At 42.7% G+C, this 22,165-nt stretch overlaps 1 protein-coding gene across 4 annotated transcripts in view; it reads left to right on the top strand.

Moving 5' to 3' along the window:
* The first annotated feature begins 17,329 nt into the window (after positions 1–17,329).
* Positions 17,330–22,165, top strand: part of MCTP1 (multiple C2 and transmembrane domain containing 1) — a 543,194-nt gene continuing 538,358 nt past the window's right edge. For all 4 annotated transcript variants that reach the window (XM_050943873.1, XM_050943875.1, XM_050943872.1 and 1 more), the window contains exon 1: positions 17,330–18,539. In XM_050943873.1, coding sequence (XP_050799830.1) covers positions 17,943–18,539 — 597 coding nt within the window. In that variant the 5' untranslated portion in view covers positions 17,330–17,942. The remainder of the gene's footprint in view (positions 18,540–22,165) is intronic.

Raw genomic sequence — 22,165 nt, 5'->3', positions numbered from 1 at the left:
AAATCCAGCTGTATTGTGCTTCGTAGTGGAGATTTAAGCAGAAGTGAGGTGGCCAGAAAACATTAATCATAGGTAAGGCTAAGTTTTTGTCATGGATATTTTTAGTAAAAGTCATGGATAGGTCATGGGAAATATACAAAAATTCACAGCAGCCCCTGACCTGTCCCTGACTTTGACTAAAAATATCTCTGACAAAAGGGGAAGGTGGGTTCAGCACCCACTGCTGCTGGGGCTCCAGAACTGCAGCTACCCAGCCACCGCAGGCAGGCAGACTCCCCACAGCTGCAGCCACAGCCAGCAGCTGGGAGATCCTGCAGCTATCAGCTGCCCGGGGCGATGGGACCCAGCAGCAGTCCATTCCCATGGGCATGGGGACCCTGGAGCTCCCCATCACTGCATCGGTTGGGGACCCAGGAGCCTCAGCAGCAGTTGTGACTTTTAGTGAAAGTCAGAGACTGATCATGGGCTGCCATGAATTTTTGTTTATTTTCCATGACCTGTCCCTGACTTTTACTAAAAATATCCATGACAAAAACTTAACCTTAAACATAGGTACTGCTGTTTGAGGCATTGTGGTATTCCATAACATGGAAGATTGTCTTAACACAGAGGTTCTCCAATTTTTGTAGCTCTAACCAAATTCCTAATGCAGAGACAGTCTCCATTCCCATTCAGAATTGCACAGCCTTCCTGCCCTCCCATTTGAAAATGTATAATACACGTGTAGTAACTAGACTGCTGCTTATGGGTAAAGGAAAGCATTTGTATCTTTTTATTAGAATTACACTGGTGGAGACAAGGAACCAATACTATATGACTGTTAGCTTTCTGTGGACCACCAACAAGCACTCCACAGACCAGTTTGAGAACCTTTGCCTTAGCATTTCTTCAGATGCATGTGCAATAAGAAGGTTCAAAATCTCTACTAAAGTTTTAATTATTTTTTATGTAAAAAAAAGTGGGTGTTGAAGACTTGTAAATAAAATGTAACCTTATGGTTGTGAACTACAAGTAGTTATCAGTGAGGAATGGAGACGGCAAATAACCACCCCAAAAAGTGTGAGATACTTCATAAAAAATTTAAGGTAAACAATATCACATGAGAGTGTACATTTTTCAGGCAAGCAACACACACCTTGGGTACACACCAGGGGCTTCTACACATAAGAGGTGTGTATAAATTGTACACCTTTGACAATTTGGATTTAATGACACAATTGTTGCACTTCTTGTAAACCATTTACAACATAGTATGTCACAAATGAGTTTCCTGAAGAAGGCTGCCTGTTGAAAAAAGTCCAACAGAGGCTTGCCTGATCTCAGTAAGAAGGTAATGCAAATTTGATGAATAATGTAATTGCATTTTTAGACATGCAGTTGTTTGTAGTCCGCAGAGGAAATAATTTGTGTTATTGCTACAATTTTTAAGGACTTGTATGCTCCCTTTATTTTATCATTGTTAGAACAACATGAACTGGGATTGTGAAGTGTGATGTTCACACACTAATCAAAAATTTTTAGGGGATGTTACTGAAAAAAAATTATTTTGCTATCATAAGGATACTGGTTCTTCACAATGTATAGGATGTTAAATGGATAATCAATATAGAAATCATGCTTAGCATACAGAGATATTAAATGCCAGAAAAACATAGTTAGGGTCATATTTAAAAAAAAATCTCTCATGGCTAGTGGGATTAATAATGGTTTATAGGAAGACTTCTTCCACCTTAGGTTGCTGGCTTGAAAATAATTCTGGTGAAAGTTTCATGGGCTAAAGTCCTCTTTGGTGACATAAGTGGAATTAATTTGTGGCAATGGTACTGGTACATTTGATACTGACAAATTTAACACCACAATTGGCACCATTGTTGGCAACCTTTGGAGACAAGAGCTGAATGGGATTTTTAAAGAAACCTAGTAGCTGAAAGCCCATGCTAGTGCATACGTCTAATCTGTACAAGCACGTGTCTGTGTGTTTATAAAAAGCCAAAAATGCTAAAATCTTAAAAACTGGACAGCAGCAGATTGTGAATCCCAGTGATGACTGAACCTGGTGATATTGTGAACAAAAAGAGTTCTCAATCATGCATGTTGCTGTTTCTATCACTTCATACTAACTCAATAGACATTCTAGGCTTCACAGTGAACTTTGGGGTTATTGTGTGTGCTGACTGTGTTTTGCGACTGGGGGGTTGTTCTGGGAGATTTTTTGCAAGTGGCAAATATGCAGTGCATGCTGTGGTGAGGGGTGTGACAAGTTGGATCACAGAAAAACCCTCTGGGGGCTGCCAACTGATGTGCCAAGAGTACTACTGCCCCTGCTTTCCCTGCCAGCTTGGGACTTCAGCACCCTGTCTTGTTGAGCCAGACATGCCAGTCTGCTCCAGCACAGACCCAGGGTCTGAACCACGTGCCCCAAAGCTGCAGGCTTAACTGAAAGCAACTTAAGAAGTGTTCCTGTCTTAACACTCAGATACCCCACTCCCAGTGGGTTCAAACCCCAAATAAATCTGTTTTACCTTGTATAAAATTTATATAGGGTAAATCATAAATTGTATGCCCTCTATAACACTGATAGAGAGCTATGCACAGCTGTTTCCCCCCCTCCCCGGTATTAATACATACTCTGGGTTAATTAATAAGTAAAAAGTGATTTTATTAAATACAGAAAGTAGGATTTAAGTGGTTCCAAGTAATAGCAGACAGAACAAAGTAAATTACTAAGCAAAATAAAAGAGAACATGCAAGTATATCTCTAATACAGTAGGAAAACTGAATACAGATAAAAACCTCACCCTCAGAGGAATTCCATCAAGCTTCCTTTTACAGAATAGTCTCCTTCTAGTCTGGGTCCAGCAGTCACTCACATCCCCTGTAGTTACTGTCTTTTGTTCCAGTTTCTTCCAGGTATCCTTGGGGGGTGGAGAGGCTCTCTCTTTAGCCAGCTGAAGACAAAATGGAGGGGTCTCCCAGGGGTTTAAATAGACTTTCTCTTGTGGGTGGAAACCCCCTCCTCTCTCCTATGCAAAGTCCAGCTCTAAGATGGCGTTTTGGAGTCACATGTCCATGCATGACTCAATTTTTACATGCAGTAGCTATTGTTTACATGCTGCCCTGAAGGTCCTCAGGTAGACTTGTTATATGGATTGGAGCCTTCCAAGAATCATTGTCCTTTAAGTGTTTCTTGACTGGGCACTTAATTTGCACATTCTTTTCTCAAGAAGCTGACCAAATGCTTTACTAAGGCTACTTAGAAATCAAGCAAGTACACAGCAAATATTCAGAACTTTGAATACAAAAATGATACATGTATACAAATAGGATGAATAGATTCAGTAGGTCATAACCTTTACAGAGATATGTTACATGGCATATGTAGCTGTAGCAAGGCGATGGGATACCCCACTGAGGGACGAGCCTCCCCTAAAACCAGCATGAGTGGAGCCAGTGGGTCCTGTGCCCGCCCCCCCAGAGGTCACGGCACAGGACAGGAAGTAGAAAAGCCCCGCTGCATAGCTCAATTGAAAGTCAGCCACTGGAGAGGCCAGATACTTGTGGCCTAGCTCTGGGTTGGGGATCGCCGGCAGGCCGCGGCTGACCTGAGGACTGGCTGGGCCAGCCGAGCCTACCCTTCGCCAGCTACCGTGAGGAGCAGCCAAGCCTACCCCTTGCCAGCTACCCTGAGGAGCAGCCGAGCCTACCCTTCTCTAGTCACCCAGAGGAACCGATGATGCTGGAAACTGCCGAGGACACCAGCCAAACCCAGATACCTTATGAGGGGGAGTCTGGAAGTAGCCCGGGGGCAGCTGACCCTGGCCAGGCTGCAGCAGGGCCAGAACCAAGGTCAGCGTGTTGAGGTCAGGATCCCCACTGACACAGCAGTGAGTCTTCTGCCGCTGCTAGGGACCCGGGCTGGGACGCAGTGTAGTGGGTGTGCCTGCATTCCCCCTGCCACCCCACTCACGGGTGGCAGTCTCCCCCTCGCACCAGATGCTCAGAAGCCTGAGCTCCTGACTGTGTGTGTGCTGCCCTGCCCTGCCCCAGGGCCAGGGCTCATATTGAACTATTGGCTCAGCCTCTGCTTAAGGGCCTGAGCTCCTGACTGTGTGTTTACTGGCCAGCCCTGACCCAGGGTTTGGGCCCAGAGCGAACTAGTGTGAGGCGGTGGGATATACCACAGCCCCACTGAAGGACTAGCCTTGGCCGAGCCCTTCTACAGTAGCATAAAACATATTCCAGTTATGTCATATATACATTCATAAGCATATTTCCATAAAGTCTTATGGGGCGCACTGTCACAAGGGGCCATGTGTATTTGGGCTAATTGTGAGTGCTGGTTATATTGGGTATGGGTTGTTGTGCTGGGAGACTTGTGCTTGTAGCTGTTTCCATCATGTCTCACTAATTCAACAGAGATTCTATGCATCAGCATGACACACAGGTGACAATCCTGAAATCTTATTATATAGCTAAGTATGTACTTCTATGGCAAGACACTGTAACTGAAATGTTTTATTGTTAACTGTGACAAAGTACTCGGAATTAGCAACTAAGCCAGCACTCTGAGCACTTTAAAGCAGTTAGCCTCCGTTCCCCCTTCCTGATGAAGGAGAGGAGTTCCTAATTACCAGATCAGATTAAGGCTGGAAATATAATAAGATAATTATTCATTAACAAGGCAACTTAATAAAAGAGCACAGGAAAGGGATGGGGAGGAGAAGTGGGGTTGGAGAAGGCTAGTGGCGCTTGACAAAAGGGAGTTCTCTGGGAGAAGACACCTTTCTCCCCCTCCCACCCTTTTTTGTAGACAGGGTGGTAAAGCTGAATAGCATTATAAATACTGAGACTGCACTAGTACGTAAAAGGCGGTTGAGAGAAACACTAAATAAACTATAAAATGGTATCTTCAAAAGGGAGAATCTCTGAGTCATTTGTGTGAAGCAAAGAGGAGGGGAGCAGGGGAACCCATCACATAAATGACCTGAAATATCAATACAGATGCCCCCCCGATTTACACAATTGTTCTGTTCCGAAAAGCCTTGCGTAGCTCGAATTTTGCATAAGTTGAAAACATATACCCATATGTTACGCAAAAATTTCTGCAAATCAAAAATCCTATTTCTGGCTTATGGAACTTTTTCCGTAAGTGCAGATTTGTGTAAATCAGGTCTTGCATAATCCAGGGAGAGTCTGCAAATAAAAACTTTAACAAATAAAAAGTTTACTTCCAAATGCAATCCCTCAAATGAATCCCAGTTCTTCATCTCTCAGTAAGAACCCTGCACCAATAGCCCTTGGCTCCTTTTAATTTTGATCACTCCCCCTCTTGAGGTGGCAGATAGTTTTAGGATGGGAGAGGAAATGGAAGAATCTGCATGGCGGTACAAAAATGTTTAACTTCAACTGGAGGTGAGAGGGCTCATCACCTCATATGAGTAAGAACTCTGTGCAATGCCTTTTGAAGAAGTCCTGAAGTGGTGTATTGGAATGTAACCATGTTCCTCTTCTTTGATATTTACATATGTTAAGTGAGGAAGCCACAGAGGTACAAAGAAGTCTGAAGAATAGAAGAAAAATGTATTCAAGTAGATGTCAGATGTCAAATAAGAGACCATGGACACAATTTTAAGCTGTAAAAGGTCCAGAACATTGTTAATAACTAATAAATAAGGTGAATTTATTTATACACGGTCCAATTCTGAAAAAGAGAGCATAGTCCAAGTGAAAGGGCTTGTTCACATCAAATTGTGGATTCAGGGCAGAAGAAGTGAAGGAAAGACAGTCTTATTAAAGTAAATAAGAGTCTTTCTATTTACTATTGTGAGTGATGGCTCATATATGTAGTGCCAGGCAATTAACATAACTGGCCAGTTGCTAGCTACTGTGGATAGGGATAGAATAAGATGGAACCTATTGCACTCCTCCTATGCAAAGTGTTTTAAACATATGGAATCACTGGTCACGCCCATTTTTGTGGGCATCTTGATGGGCTTCCCTCCATTTCAAAAGCCCCTTGAGAAGAATTGCTGTGGACGTCATATCACTATATACTGGGCTTGTGGACTTTCCCTGCATGAGCTTTCTGTCCCTTTATACAAGCTATTCAGCAGAAATACTGTTCTAGGCCTTGGGATTTGTAGTTATTAGAGGAACTATCACAAGCATCACTATAAGTGACTAAACCTATAGCTAAATAGTTTAAACAGAAGGCTAGAAATTTTGCAAAAATATCAGAGGTACAAATATTAACTCAAAGCAGAGTAACTGCCAATAAATGTATCTAAGTTCTCATTACAATTTATCCTAAAATCTCCCATGTTACTTTGTCAACATTAAAAAGGGAGCTATTTTGTATTAAGAATGCATTTTGAAGCCACACTGCCACACATTAATGTCTGAGTGCTCAAACACGCTTTTCCTCACTACATCTGTAAACCCAGTAATAGGTTAAAATAATTTATATAGTATGAAAGCTAAGGCATTTTGCAGAACTAATAAGAATTCTAGAGCTTCACAGCAAACTTCTTATCTTATCTTATGTTGTTTTCAAGATATCTATATAAATTTAACACTTGGTGATATTTGCTGAGGAAGTTGTAATTTGCCGTCTGAGACACTATCTTTTGTTCAAATTAGAACATGTTTTATCTACATTTTATATAGGAGAATAATTAAGAATCTCAGCAGGAAGAGAGAGAGGGAGGGGTGTGTGTGTGTGTGTGTGTGTGTGTGTGTGTGTGTGTGTGTGTGTGTGTGTGTGTGTGTGAGAGAGAGAGAGAGAGAGAGAGAGAGAGAGGTGGAGCTGGCAGTGCTGCCTATAGATAAGATTGTCAAACACTTTCCATTATAAGTCCCTGTTTTCAGTTGATTATAACTTTGCCAAATTTGAACCATACTGGCTGAAATCTGTTTGACTGTTCTAGCAAAAATGTTTCAGCCATTTCCAAGAAAGAGATTAGGAAAGTGCTCTCTGAAAACTTGATCCAAATCCCATTTCAGTAAGTAGAAGTCTCCTGAGTGCCAAGTTAAAATGCCACTGTGGTGTAAAATTCTGCCTTCCCATATTCAGGGTATGGCTACACTTGCAGCTGTACAGCGCTGCCACGGGAGTGCTCCTGCGGCAGCGCTTTGAAGTGCGAGTGTGGTCACGGCGCCAGCGCTGGGAGAGAGCTCTCCCTGCACTGCAGGTACTCCACCTCCCTGTGGGGATTAGCTTACAGCGCTGGGAGCCACGATCCCAGCGCTGGGGCACTGTTTACACTGGTGCTTTACAGCGCTGTAACTTGCTGCACTCAGGAGGGTGTTTTTTCACACCCCTGAGCGAGAAAGTTGCAGAGCTGTAAAGCGCCAGTGTAGCCAAGGCCTCACATGCAATTTCAATATGAATTGAGTATACATATGAAAGAGCAGAATTATTTCTTAGCTAACAATTTGTGCCATATGAAGTCCACAGAAGTTCTGCCACCCACCTGAACTCTATAGCCAGAGAGGCTACTGGATTCTAAGGGGATCCCTCCTCTGCCACCTCCCAGCATAGCTATGTATCTGGCTACCTAATTCCCTCCTTTACCAGGAGCATATTTTATTACACTGTTCCAGCAGATTGTCAGATGTGGCAGTCAGGTTCTGGAGAATGATATTGGGGTTTTACTCATTGGTACCCTGGCATCCCACCAAGAGGCAGCTTCTTTCAATAATCAGCCAGCAAAGAGACTTAAAGGTGTTGCATGGCCAAAAGACATCTCCTTGGCTGACAGCTCCAAAACAGAGCTTAGCTAGAGAGACAAAACAGGCTGAAGTTATCAGCAAGGGAGGAGGAGGAAGCCCTGTGTGAATCCAAACCCTCCAAGCACGTTACATTTTGTATAGTTCCTATTCACAGTTAGGAATCCTTCTTGATCGTTTCTTGCTGCACTGGAGCCCTACTAGGGTTGTAACTCCTGATTCCTACATAACTCTAGCCAGAAGGTGAGAAAAGGTTTAGGGATATGAACGGGTCTGCTTAGAGCTGAGGGGAATCTCATTGTCATCCCAAATGGACCTCTACCCCAGGCAGCAAGAAATGGTCCCCTCCTCCACTTTGTGCACTATTCCGTTCAGGTATGCAGTCAACTCCTTCAGGGAGACAAAAGACTACAGAATTTGTATCCACTATTAGGCTCTGAGGCCAAAATGTTTAGACTTGGGCACCTAAAGTTAAGCACCCAAATCCATATTTAGTCAATTAAATTTATGGTTTGATTTTTATAGTATCTCTTAATAAAGGGGGGAAGGAGAGCTTAGTGATTTGCACATTGGCCTGCTAAACCCAGAGTTATGTGTTCAATCCTTGAGGAATTGAACCTAGGAATGTATGGCAAAATCAGTACTTGGTCCTGCTAGTGAAGGCAGGGGGTTGGACTCAATGACCTTTCAGGTCCTCTCCAGTTCTATGACATAGGTATATCTCCATATATTATTTAAAATTGGGGGGAGGGATCACTCAGTGGTTTGAGCATTGGCCTGCTAAACTTAGCATTGTGAGTTCAATCCTTGAGGGGGCCATTTAGGGATCTGGGGCAAAAATCTGTCTGAGGATTGGTCCTGCTTTGAGCAGGGGGTTGGACTAGATGACCTCCTGAGGTCCCTTCCAACCCTGATACTCAGCAATGATCTGGAAGAAAGAGTAATCAAAATGAGTAAAGGATGTTAGGCTATATTAAAAACCAATACAAAATACTACTGAAAATGTTATATTACCATTATGCAAACTGCTCATACATACTCACCTTGGCCCTCATTCTCCACTGCTTTGTGCAGACATTTATACCTCTGCAAAGTTGATGTAAAATGCTAACACATGAGAATGCTAGGGTTTTGCACTCACTTTGCACAGCTGTAAACAATGACACAGAATGCAATGGATGAAGAAAAGGTTCAGAGAAAGGCAGTACATGTGATCTTATTTTGCTTTGTGATGTTGAAATTTGAAAACTCCACAACAAGGAAAAGAAGAAGTCCACAACATAGTCATTATCTTCAAAAACTAACATCTCTTATCTCTTCCTACTAGAGCAAACTGTAGTGCATAGTGAGAGGAAGTAACGAAAACCCTCAAGAACTGTGACATTTTTAAAGCAGCATATCCCACCAGAAGGAGAAAGGTGCGTGTGGAGGGTAACAAATTCAGGATAGTCCAGACCAAAGTAATATTGGAAGTAGAAAGAGGATGAAACTGTAACACTAGTTTTGAATATGTACAAATTTTGGGAAAATGTGTTCCAATCTTTGCTATTTGCTTCTATTGCTACAGTACCTGAAACAAAAATCCCAGATCTTGGGAAATACCCTTTAACATGGGAAAGGTCAAATCTACATCCAAATTATGTAGCCTGAACTAACCAGAAGGTAAAATATTTTTTGCCCAACATTAATCTATGTATATTTCAATTTTTTCCTAATGTAGCTGGATTTTAGGGGTTGAGGGAGAGGTATCAGAATTAGAAATTTCAGATCTATATGAACCTAAGAATAGGGAGAAATAGCAAATCTATAATGAGTTGAAAGCCAGAAACATTAAAAATGACATAGTTACAATTGTTAGAGAAAACTGCTAACTATATTAAAAACAAATCAATCTAAAGGATTGATTCAAATCTTATACAAGTGGAAAGATTCTTGTTGACTTCTGTGGGCTTTGGATCAACTCCTAAGTGTGTTAAAAAATAAATTTATGCAATGCAAGTACATAGCATGTCAAAAAGAGCATTACAGTTTCCAAGTCACTGATAACTCAGAAGAAAATTATCTTGTGGCCTTCAATGTGCAGGATATCAGACTAGATGATCATGATGGTCCCTTCTGACCTTAAAGTCTATGAATCTTGAATGCTTATGGATCCAGGGCCGGCTCCAGGCACCAGCATTCCAAGCTGGTGCTTGGGGCAGCAGTCTGCAAGGGGCGGCAGTCCCTGTGTTTTCGCGGCCCCAAGCAGCGCGCCGAATTGCCCCTGCGGACAGCGGGGGCAGTCCGTGTGCCCTTAGGGAGGCAGATGCGTTTCCGTGATGGCGGCAATTCAGCGGCAGCTTCTATGTTTAGCTGTCCTGGGAGGCTTCAGCTAAATATAGAAACTGCTGCCGAATTGCTGCAGCCGCGGAAACGCACCTGCCGCCCTAAGGGCACACAGACTGCCCCCGCCATCTGGCGGCAATTCGGCACGCTGCTTGGGTGGCAAAAACTGTAGAGCCGCCCTATATGGATCAGTGTCCTAACTGCGCAAGATGGTGTACTAGTTGGTGACTCCTACAGACCACCAAATCACACCAGGGAACAGGATGACTGTCTCCTTATGCACCTATCTATAATGTGTAGGGGGAAAAAAGCTGTGTTATCATTAGGGATTTCTATTTATGTGACATATACGGGAAATATCATGCTACCAGTACTAAACATTCTTGGAATTTCTAACATTATACATGACAATTTCTTAACTCCAAAAGTATTGCACCCAAAATAGAGGAATTCTTTTTTGGACCTTGTCTTGAATGAAAGAGGAATTGATCTCAGAACTAAAAAATAATGGTAGTTTAGGTACAAGTGATCATGACTGGATTATATTTAAAATGTCCAAATAGAATAAAGCCCAGACCAGTAATATATCTACTTGGTGCTTCAATAAAGCTAATTTCACAAAGCTGAAAACAATAATGAGTGAAATTAACTGAGAGGAAGAACTTAATCAAAAAAATGTGACTGATAATTGGCAACCACTTGTTAGATGCCCAAAAAGTCATAATGAAGGAAAAATGAAGTATTAGTTAAAAAACTGACCTTATTTAGAGGGAAAGTGAAGGCAACTATAAAAAATACAAAAATAATATATAACAAATGGAAAACAGGGAAAGCTGATAGTAATGAATATAATTCAGAATATAGAAATACTAGAAAATTGATAAGGGATGCAAAAGGACACAAAGAGAAACCTATAGCTGGCAGGATAATAAGAAGAGTTTTAAAAAATATGTTAGGAACAAAAAGAATCATGATAATGGTATTGGTCCATTACTAGATGGAAATGGTAGAATTATTAATAATAATTCTGAAAAGACAGGAGTGTTCAATAAATATTTCTGTTCTGTATTTGGGAAAAAACATGATACAGTTTCATCATATGGTGATGATAACACTCTTTCCATTCCACTAGTATCTCGGGAAGATGTTAAACAGAAGGTACTAAAGTCAGACATTTTTAAATCAGGTCCAGGCCCAGATAACTTGCATTCAAGAGTTTTAAAAGAGCTGGTTAAGAAGCTCATTGGACTGCTAATGTTGATTTTCAACAACTTCTGGAGCACTGGGGAAGTTCCAGAAGACTGGAAGAAAGCTAATTTTATGTCAGTTTATTAAAAGGGTAAACAGGATGACATCGGTAATTATAGGCGTTTCAGCCTGACATCAGTGCTGGGCTAGATAATGGAGTAGGTGATATGGGATTCAATTAATAAAGAATTAAAAGAGAATAATGTAAGTAATTAATGCAAATCAACATTTTATGGAAAATAGATCCTGTCAAATTAATATATTTGATGAGATTACTAGTTTGATGGATAAAAGTAATAGTGTTGACATAATATACTGAGACTACAGTAAGATGTTTGACTAGGTTACTGCACAAAATTTTGATTAAAACACTAGAATGATAAAAACTAACATGGAACTCATTAAATTGATTTAAAATAGATAAATGATAGGTCTCAAAATGTAACTGTAAATGGGAAATCATCATCAAACAGGTGTGTTTCCAGTGTGGTTCCACAGGGATTGATTCCTGGCCCTACATTATTTAACATTTTTATCAATCACTTGAACGAAAAAATAAAGTCATCATTGATAAAATTTGCAGATGACACAAAAATTAGGGGAGTGGTGTATAAGGAAGAGGACAGGTTAACTGATAGAGTGATCTGGATCACTTGGTAAGCTGGGCATAAGCAAACAATATGCATTTTAATATGGCTAAATGTAAATGTATACATCTAGGAAAAAAGATATAGGCCATATTTACAGGATGGGAAGCAGTGATTTGGAAAAAGATTTTGAGGTCATGGTGGATATCAGCTGAACATGAGCTCCCAGTGTGATGCTGTGGCCAAAAAAGCCAATGTGATCCTGGGATGCATAAAAAGGGGAATTTTGAGTAGGAGTAGAGAGGTTATTTTACCTTTATATTTGGCACTGGGGTGACCACTGTGGTAATATTGTGTCTAGTTTTGGAGCTCACAATTCAAGAAAAAGATTGATAAATTGGAGAGGGTTCAGAGAAGAACCACAAGACTTGTTAAAGGATTAAAAAATATGCCTTATACTGACAGACTCAAAGAGCGCAATCCATTTAGCTTAACAGAGAGAATGTTAAGGGGTGACTTGACAACAGACTGTAAGTATCTAAAATAGGGAACAAATATTTAATAACAGGCTTTTCAGTCTTGCAGAGCAAGGTATAACAGTGTCCATGGGCTGGAAGCTGAAGCTAGACAAATTCAAACTGAAAATAAGGCATACAGTTTTAACAGTGAAAGTAATTAACCATTAGAACAATTTACCAAGGGTTGTGGTGGATTCTCCATCATTGACAATTTTTAAATCAAGATTGGATTTTTTTTTTTAAATAATTATTTTGGGGAAGTTCTATGGTCCGTGTTAAGTACAGGAGGTCAGACTAGATGTTAATAATGGTCCCTTGTGGCCTTGGAATATATGAATCTATAAAAATGTCACTTTTATTTTTCAACTTAAAACAGGCTTGGGTTAGCCTTGTGTGACTTACAGCAAGAACTAGGTAACACCTCAAAGAGTACTGAAGACTGCTTTTGTCTCACAAGATTTTTCTTCCTTTCCGACAGTAACAGTGAAAACAAAAAAATAACTATCTACTCTGTATTTTCTCTGCCTCTTGCTTGAATTACCAAGACTCTGTATTTGTCTCAATTTTAATCTATAGAAACATAGAGCAGGCACAGCAACTAATGACAAAATATGGAAAAATATTTTTTTCCAAATATGAATTATATATTTACATTGTATAAAACCTTATTTGCACATTGTGAAAATATTATTTATTTTTGGTGTGAAGTCCCATATGCCATTTCATGCTCACTCTTGTCTCATTCAGACTAGGAATTTTAAAATTAATGTGACTTCTGGTTTTACAGTGGCATGAGCCTTCTTGCTATGATCCTTCTTCCAGATTTAGAATAAGGTTTCAAAAGGTGATTTAGCTCAGAGAATTCCACATGTGCAATAGCTCCCTTTCTTATGGACCTGTTTATGATGAGTTACTTCTGATTAATGTCAGATTATGCCATCATGATGCAATTTTGCCATGGATCATTAGACTGCCTTCCAATTTTGGATCTGCTTAACTCTGAGGATGGTGTAAATTGCTGTAATTAAACAGCGTGACTCACAAGACCTTTCACTACACACCTTCCAACTTCTGCAAAAAATGAGACATGGCCCTTCAGACAAGAGTCTTCTTCACCGTACAACCTTCACAGATTCCTCCCCATAGCAGGTCCATCCTGTGCACTGAATGAGTCAGGGGTCCCGTAGAAAAAAGTAATATATGATCATGTAATTAACAACTGTTAATGCATAGGCAGCCAAATTTATGTTGCCCAGGCAACCTTAATTCTAGCATTTCCTAACTTTTGAGTGCTTGACTTTGCAATAATGTTCTTTTAACATTTTTTAGGTATAATTTCATAGGTTTTTAAAAAAGCAAACTGAAAAAGCAAAAATTACATCATGCGGAATCCATCATAGTCACACCTACATAGTTCATCAGCAGGGTTGGAACCTTTTGATCTGTGGTGGGCAGCCTGCGGGCTGCATGTGACCCATCAGGGTAATCTGCTGGCAGGCCACCAGACAGTTTGTTTACATTTGCTGGGTTTGCCCGCAACTCCCAGTGGCCGTGGTTCACCGTTCCCGGCCAATGGGAACTGTGGGAAGCGGCAGCCAGCACATCCTTGCTTTTCATGTGCTATAATATATATTCTGCTTACTGTATTTTTCACTCCATGCATCTGATGAAATGAGTTTGAGCCCATGCAAGCTTATGCCCAAATACATTTTTAGTCTCTACAGTGCCACAAGGACTCCTCGTTGTTTTTGCTGATACAGACTAAAATGGCTACCACTCTTATACCACATGAGTTTGCATGATTATTACTCCAAAGTGGTGATCAACTCTGCTCTGACTGAATTTAATGGGAATCTAGGCAATGGCTTCAAAGAAAGCAAGATTACTAGGGAGCAGTCCAGGTTAGTCACTGGTCAACTCCTGTTATGTAAATATGGTTTTGGAAAGACAGCAAAGAGCCTGGCCACGTTTAATTCATTCTAGGCAGATGAATGATCTACTTGTAATTTAGGGCTGGCCTGGAATTGTAGCAGTTCAGCAGCCAGTTACCTAACCAGTCATCCAGAGTTCAGACAGTGAAAAGTAAGGGCAAAAATAAATTTATTTCTTGCCATTTGTCTTTTTGGATGTTAGTCTGAATCCTTATGTTAAATATTCCTGGCTTTGTATTCTGGCTATTGTGGTTAAACAATTAAGTTTGTCTTGGTTGCTAGGTTTTTAGCATTAACTCTTGTCTTTTTGTTTTCTCCTTCTCTTGGGAATTTTGACATGTGTCAAGAGTGATTTTAGTGACCAGATTTTCAGAGGTGCTGAAGACAATTTGCAAAATATGTTTTCATATGCAAACTGGAAGCTACATTTGCAAAACATGTACAGGTATTTGCATATGCAATTTTGCACCTTGTCATTATTTCCTGGTTAGCGGGTTTCCCCTCGCAGGAGCCTTGGGGCAGCTAGAATCAGCTTTCGTCTCCGGCTTACAACATGATTACAGGCTCAGTTAGTTAGCAGAATTAGCAGAATTAGCAGCTAGGCATACTTACACACACAAACCACAAAAGTTTCATTACCACCGGCAGACGGGTAGGCTTCTGAGAACACGGAGCCGAGGGAGACCTCGAGTTGATCAGGCTCGGTTACGGGTACAGGTTTCTGCATTTTCTCCCTGCCCACCGCTTCCACGGTGGGCAATTTATAAGGGTAATGACGTGTTCAGTTTTTTGGCCAGGTTTCTCCTAATTAGGAGATTTACAGATGTCTCGTTACCACCCTTATGGGGGGTGGGTGTCAGGAACTGGCTGACCACAAAATTTGCCTAGCCCCAACGGTTACTTTCGGGGAAATGCTTCTCGCCTGAGAGTACGTGCATGCTCGTTTCCTGAACATGGAGGCCAGGGCAAAAGCTGCCTAGGGCTGTGAGACTAAGAGTCATTATGTATTTTGAAAGTGCAGCTGTTTGCACCTGTATATTCTGTAGGCAAAACACTACTGAAAACCTGGTCCTATATGACATTTCCTCCTGTATAATTGCTTTCTTTTATTCTGACAGGACATCTTCTCTTTCTCATTTTCTGGGATGCAGCAAGTTGAGTTTCTGGCCTTATCATTTTGCTGAGTACTATAAATCACCATTACCACATGTTGGATTTACATCAACAAAACTTTCTTATGTATTACATTAGCAACATACTCATTAGACTTACTGTTTAATGTAAAAAGTAGAAGAAATTTCAGCAAGTGTCCTTAATACTCAGGGCCAGATTCTCAGTTAGTGTACATTAGTGATGTAAATAAAGCTACACTGAGGCACACGAGGTGAGGATCTGGCCTTTTATGTACTTCCTTACTTTACCTTTGTGGGTGATGGTGGAACGCAGTTCTAAAATGCACCATTTGACTCTCTCAACTTTTTAAATAAATAAACAAACAAACAAAGCTTCAGAGAGATCCAAAATTGTACTGAGAGCTAATCCCTGATTGTTGTTCTGTTATTTACCTACATGCTGTGTGTTGCAATAGGAACAGACAATTCAATGTAATAAAAGACAAGATGGGAGAGGTAATATCTTTTATAGGACCAACTTCTGTTGTTCAGAGAGACAAGCTTTCTAGCTGCACAGGGCTCTCAGAGCACCTTGTCTCTCTTACAGCCTAGAACCAACTGGGCTTTAGAAACACTGCCTAATTAAGTGTAATTTAATGTATTTATTTTATTTATTGGTGTTTTTTACATCTCTTTTCTTGTTGTAAAGAATTTTTTTACTGGTTGTTTTTCTGAAAATTGGAACCCACTAGATGATTTTTCTCATACCTTCAAAAAAGTAAGGCTGGATATGGATATAGCACAAACCAGAAGATGTATCCCTGGATAAATTGTGTACTTAGGTCAGTGTTTTCTGTGATGTCTGGGATTGTTACTGCATCAGCCATTTTAAATAATTATTGCTCCTACATCACTTCCATGGTGTCACTTTCAACAGTGACACTTCTGTGAATGTGTTTAGAGAAAATACTATTGGGAGAATAGGTCAAGTATTCATAATGATCCCCGCTGAAAAGTCCAGAACCTGAAGCAAGTCAAATGAGGTAAAATCTATCTCTATTTACAGTCTTTATTCTCTTCCTCCCTGAAGGGATCCATTTGGTGATTTACTTTGATACCGCGTGGGAACATGAGAGTAGAGGTAGCTGTAATATTCCTCTTTCATTTTATTACTAACATTTGCTTTCAGGAACTCACAATTTCTATTAGGAAGAGAATGTTACGGTAAAATACCGCCAGAGGCATAGAGAATTAAAGGCTTATCCCCAAGGAAGTGTGCCTGGCACAAAAATAATCTGTTTCAGCCTTTCCATCAAATGAGATTTCAGATTAATTTCCTCAGTCCAAGTCCCCATATGCAAAAGCCCAGTTCCTGTCGTGAGCAAACTAACCCTTGCACACGTGAGGCCAATGCAGGACAGGCAGAGAGATCTGGAAGGAAAACCTTTGGCAGTGCAGCAGCTCAAGTTTAATTGTGCGGAACAGGCCCCAGACCTCAGATCCAGCCCGGTCCTACCTGCACATCGTGGTGTGAGTGGGAAATAGGGAGCAAGTAGCAGACACATTCGTGCTATAAATGGAAATCTTAACCCCCAAACGCGATTTTAGTCTACATATAGATGCTGTACCTTTAATTCCCCCCACTTCCCGGAACTAGCCTACAATGAACCACAGGATTGCAGTCATTTTTCTAGTTGCCATACCTACTGGTTAAATGGTAGTGTCTGCTAATTGTTATAATCTCTCTCTCTGACAGAGACTTGTGACAAATGCAAATACAGTCAGGTGGGGAAAGGGCAGCAGGAGACAGGGAGATCCCGCTTATATTACAACTTTGGATGCGTACGGTGACAAGCCACTCACGCATCATCCCCTGCGACTGTGACTACAGTGATCCAATTAATCAACATCCCTCACTAAACTCTTTAACTTTCACGGTTGGCGTCGTGATAAAAGCATTTGCAGTAACATCTGGGAGGGAGCTCATCCCCAATCCGCGCAGCTGCAACAGGGCTGTCTGAGTTCATAGTCCCCTGGCGGTAGCGGGCTGCTATCTGCGGATTTGTCGTTACAAACTTTCCATCCTGATTGAACCGATGATTTTTTTTTTCTGTTTTGGGTTTGCCCCATGACCGCACACGTGTTTGTTAACCCCCCGCCCCAGCCAGCTCCCGCGGGCAGTGAAAACCGCCCACAGCCGCAAGAAGGGTATTAGGGCAAGGGAGGCAGGTAAACTTTGGTGCCGCCTGTTTGGCCGATCAAGCTGCTGCGCCCGCTGGCAGCCAGCCCGTGGAAAGAGCCGGTGCTGCTGCAGCAGCATTACGAGGCGGCAGTCCCCGTGCGCATCCCGCAGTAGCTGCGGGCGCAGCTTCCTCGCCAAGCGGGGCTGGACTGAAGCGGCCGGGCTCCAGCGGGCTCTGCTGCTGTTGCTCCCGCAGCCTCCGCCGCAGTAGGAGCCGCGGCCCGCGGGGGAGTGGAGGCGAGAGGAAAAGGATGGAGCCGCGGGCTGCTGCTGGAGACAAGCCCAGCGAGCCCGAGCCTGCAGCTTCCTTCCAGGCCCGGCTCTGGAAGAACCTGCAGCTGGGCAGCAAAGCCAGGAGCGGCCGGTCCGGCGCCGAGCGCCGCACTGCAGAGCCCCAGCCCTCGGCCGCTGCTCCTGCGGGTGGCAGCAAGGGAGACCCGCTGCCCGGCGCTAGGTGGAGCGGCTTCAAGAGGCGGAAGCAGGTGCTGGACCGCGTCTTCTCCTCCTCCCAGCCCAACCTGTGCTGCTCCTCGGCCGAGCCGCTGGAGCCGGGCGGCGAGCCCGCCTCCGCCCTGCGCCGCCTCCGCGAGCACCTGCTCCACCAGGGCAAGGGGCAGCAGCCACCCGGCCGCCCTGACTGCCCTGCCGCCGCCTCCTCCTCCTCGCCGCTACCCCCCGCTGCCCCCGCCCCCGCGGACAAGGCAAGCGGGGAGGAGGGACGCCGGCCCGCGGCACACCTGTCCCACCAGAAGAGCTCCTCTCTGCCCGGCACCACCTGCCTGGAGCAGTTACTGCAGGACGAGCCCAGCGCCGAGCGCAGCGAGGACGAGGGAGCCGAGGGCAGCGCGGTGAGTTCCTCTTCCCACCCCGGTACCACTGACAGCTCCGGCTGAAGGGGCGGCTCCAGGCCCCAGCACGCCAAGTGCGTGCTTGGGGCGGCATGCCGCGGGGGGCGCTCTGCCGGCAGTGGACCCTTCGCGGGAGGTCCACCGGAGCCGCGGGACTGGCGACTGGCAGAGCGCCCCCCGGGGCCACGCTCAGGGCCTGAGTCCCCACTGCCCCGCAGCTTGGCTGAAGTGTGGGCGGGAAACAGGGCGCCTCTTGCGTCGGTAGCATTCCCATTCCCTCCGCTCTGAAAAGTTGTTAATGGGAGAGCAGGTGCAAGGCAGAGGCAAGTCAGGCTCTGGCTCCTCAGGAGGTGCAGGTAGACCCAGCTCACTTAAACCGCCCTAGAAAGGGAGGCAAACTTGCTTGAGAGAGAAGAGGTGTAAGCTTCACTCTTGTCAGCTGTGTGTCTTGCACGTGCACGCACGAGGGAGAGCCTCAAGCTGTGGGAGGAGCGTGTGTTTGCGCCACTGTTTAAATTGAATATATAGGGGGCACAGTGTAATTAAGAGGAAAAGTGAGTGTAGAGGTGATTGTCAAGGATATCAGGTGTGGCAAAGTAATCAACACCACCATTTGGTGCGCTGAATGGTCTTCTCTCTTCACAGTACAAATGATTTGAATATCATTCTGATTTCCTGGCTTGTGTTGTGACAGATTTGTTACCAGTCTGTCTGAGGTCTCAGGGGATCAGGCTGAGGCCACAGGATTGTTAGGGGAAGAGATGAGGGAGGACACCAAGTGTCTAAGTTTTAAGTTTTTATTAATAAAACAGTAGAGAGTGCTGGGGGTTCCCCATGTCACTCAGAGGAAGGAAGAAAGCATTAGTGCCCCAAGCCCTAACCCACTTTCATACTTACACTTGCACTACCTGAGGCTGGCCAAGCCTGGGTGTAATGTAGGAAGAAGGGGGAAGGGGGGCAAAGGGTGGATGGGCATTCTTGTCATGTGCATGGGTCATCCAGGGTCCACTGTGATCTCAGACTTGCTTTCGCTCTCGGCAGTGTTCTTAAATCCTGTGTTCTTTTGGCATTTCATTCAGGGACCTCTGTTCCTTGTGCTCTTTGTACCAATCCAAACTGGCTTTCTATGGCGTCCTCAGCGTTCCCAAAACACACCAGCTTCAGGAATGCAAGACTCTGTTTTCCCCCTCGCTGGCCTTCACCGTCTCACCAGTTTTGTAATCCCCTGCTTAGCTGACCTCTACCCCCCACCCCTTTTTCCACAGTTTGCTGGGGTTGGGTAAGATGCAGCCAAGAAACATGCAGCCACATCTACAACAGCATTAGCAACATACAATGCTGATCTGTCTCCCCAGGGGACATTATAAGGAAATAATTAATTAAATTAATTAAAAGCAAAATGGGCTCCTCTCCCCCACTGTGGGCCACCTTCTGCTGTGTGTAAATCTGAAGTCCTTTATTCATGCCAAATTACCATTAACAAAAATTGAAGTTTTGTGTATGTATTTGGGGATTGTGCCTTGTATAATGCTAACTGTGCATCTTCTAGGTTTCGATCCTGTCATATGAAATGTGTAGGCATAAGGTTCCACGTTCATAGGTTGGCTTGTAGCTTTTGAAGTCTTAGAAAAGTTGTGACTGGGGAACACAAACTCTGGCTCTGATCCTACAGCCACTTATTAAGAACATAAAAATGGCCATATTGGATCAGACTAATGGTCCATCTAGCCTAATATGCTGTCTTCCGACAGCAGCCAATGCCAGGTGCTTCAGAGGGAATGAATAGAACAGGTAGTCATCAAGTGATCCATCCCATGTCACCTGTTCTGAGGTTCTGGCAAATAGAGCATCGTTTTCCATCCCTGCCCATCCTGGCTAATAGTCATTGATGGACTTATTCTTTACGAACATACCTGGTTCTTTTTTTGAGCCCTGTTATGGTCTTGGCCTTCACAACATCCTTTGACAAAGAGCTCCACAGGTTGACTGCATTGTGTGTAATTTCATGCATGTAAGTAGTCCCATTTAATTACATAGGCTCATAAAACTTTGAATTAAAAGTTAAACACCTGTAAGTGGTTGTAGGATCTGGGCCTTTTCAGGAGTAATCTGTTAATCAAACATACTGGTGATATCAGGGCATGTCATGGCAGTAGCACTTCTAAAATAATTCTGTATGTCTCACTATGGGGTTGTCTACACTGGAAACTTTTCCAGTTGCACTGATAAACTACACCAGTATAGTTAAATTGCTATAATCATACTGGTGTAACTCCACCATGTTGGTGCTCTTGTTCTGGAATAAGAATGGAATTGGTTTAAACTACACCACAAAAAGGCAGTGACATAAGCTAAATCAGAAAAAGGCATTCTCATACCCTCATAAGAGCATTCACAGGGAGTTATACCAGTATAACTCAAGTGGTTTAAATTCACACCCTATCTTATACTTGTGTAATTTTCCCATGTAGGAAAGCCCTGTGTCTGTTCCAGACTGATGTGCCCCATTTACTTTAATTTATTGGCACTGCTTTTGTTAGGTAACTTTTTTTTTCGCATAATATAGAAAAGTGAACCTGTTTTGTGCATATGTACAAATATCAGGAGCACAAATAGCATCTGTGATAATACAAGTTATTTCTAAATACATACATATGAACTTGCCGAATATTTGTCAGACACTGCTAGCAAATATTTCACGCCTACTGCAGTAATTTCAGGCTGAAATAGTCATTTTTTCTCATTTTTGGAGAAGGTGTTGTTCAAACTGACAGCTGTAAGAGTGATCGCTTTGAAGTTAAGTGATGATGCTTGTTGATAGATCTGTCGACTCCTACAATGGATTCTCTAGTAGAAAAGTTCAGGCTATGTGAGTCACTCTGGAGTTAGTGTATGTCTTAGCAATCAAATACTTTTGCAGAAATAATTGTGACAATATGGTACAAAAATATATCATGCTTCTTTGATCTTTAGCTATGGAAGAAATGAGTAACTGAATTAAAAAGTGCACTTTAATTTTTGAGTGTCAGGAAGAATCTATAAAGTGTGTGTATATTTGATTTAGTCAGCACTGAACAAATTCTGGCCCTGATTCTGCAAAGACTTGTGTGTTCTGAACTTTATGCCATCGAAATCAATGGGACTTCTCATGTATAAAAGTTCATTATTTACAAAAATCTGTGCAGAATCAAAGCCTAAGCTTAACTTTAACCGTATGTCTCAGTCCTATTGACTTCATTGAGTCATAAGTGCTCTGCTGAATCAAGGCCTTTATATAGCTTCCCAGTGTTTGAGAGAGATCAGGAAACTTGTTAAGTTACTCTGGCTTCTTGATATCAGAATCAAACTTACTTCTAAGCAAGCGTTTATAAAATGGATATTTCTCTTCAGTGACTTTCTCATTGAAGATCATTACAAGGACTAACTTTTAAAAAAGTTAACTCTTTGGAATGAGTGGAAATTTTCTTTAATTGGGTGATCATTTTAGTTTGGGAAAATTTAGGGAGGAAGACATGGTATCATGCCTAGACTTGGTCAAAACCAGGACAAAATATTGCAGATAATGAATGGGTAGTTCTTGTGTAAAAAGCTGAATTTCATGAGGAAGTTCTATAAAATGCAACACA

Source organism: Gopherus flavomarginatus, chromosome 3, assembly GCF_025201925.1.
Source record: "Gopherus flavomarginatus isolate rGopFla2 chromosome 3, rGopFla2.mat.asm, whole genome shotgun sequence".
Classification (NCBI taxonomy): domain Eukaryota; kingdom Metazoa; phylum Chordata; order Testudines; family Testudinidae; genus Gopherus; species Gopherus flavomarginatus.
This window is presented reverse-complemented; position numbering and strand designations above follow the sequence as displayed.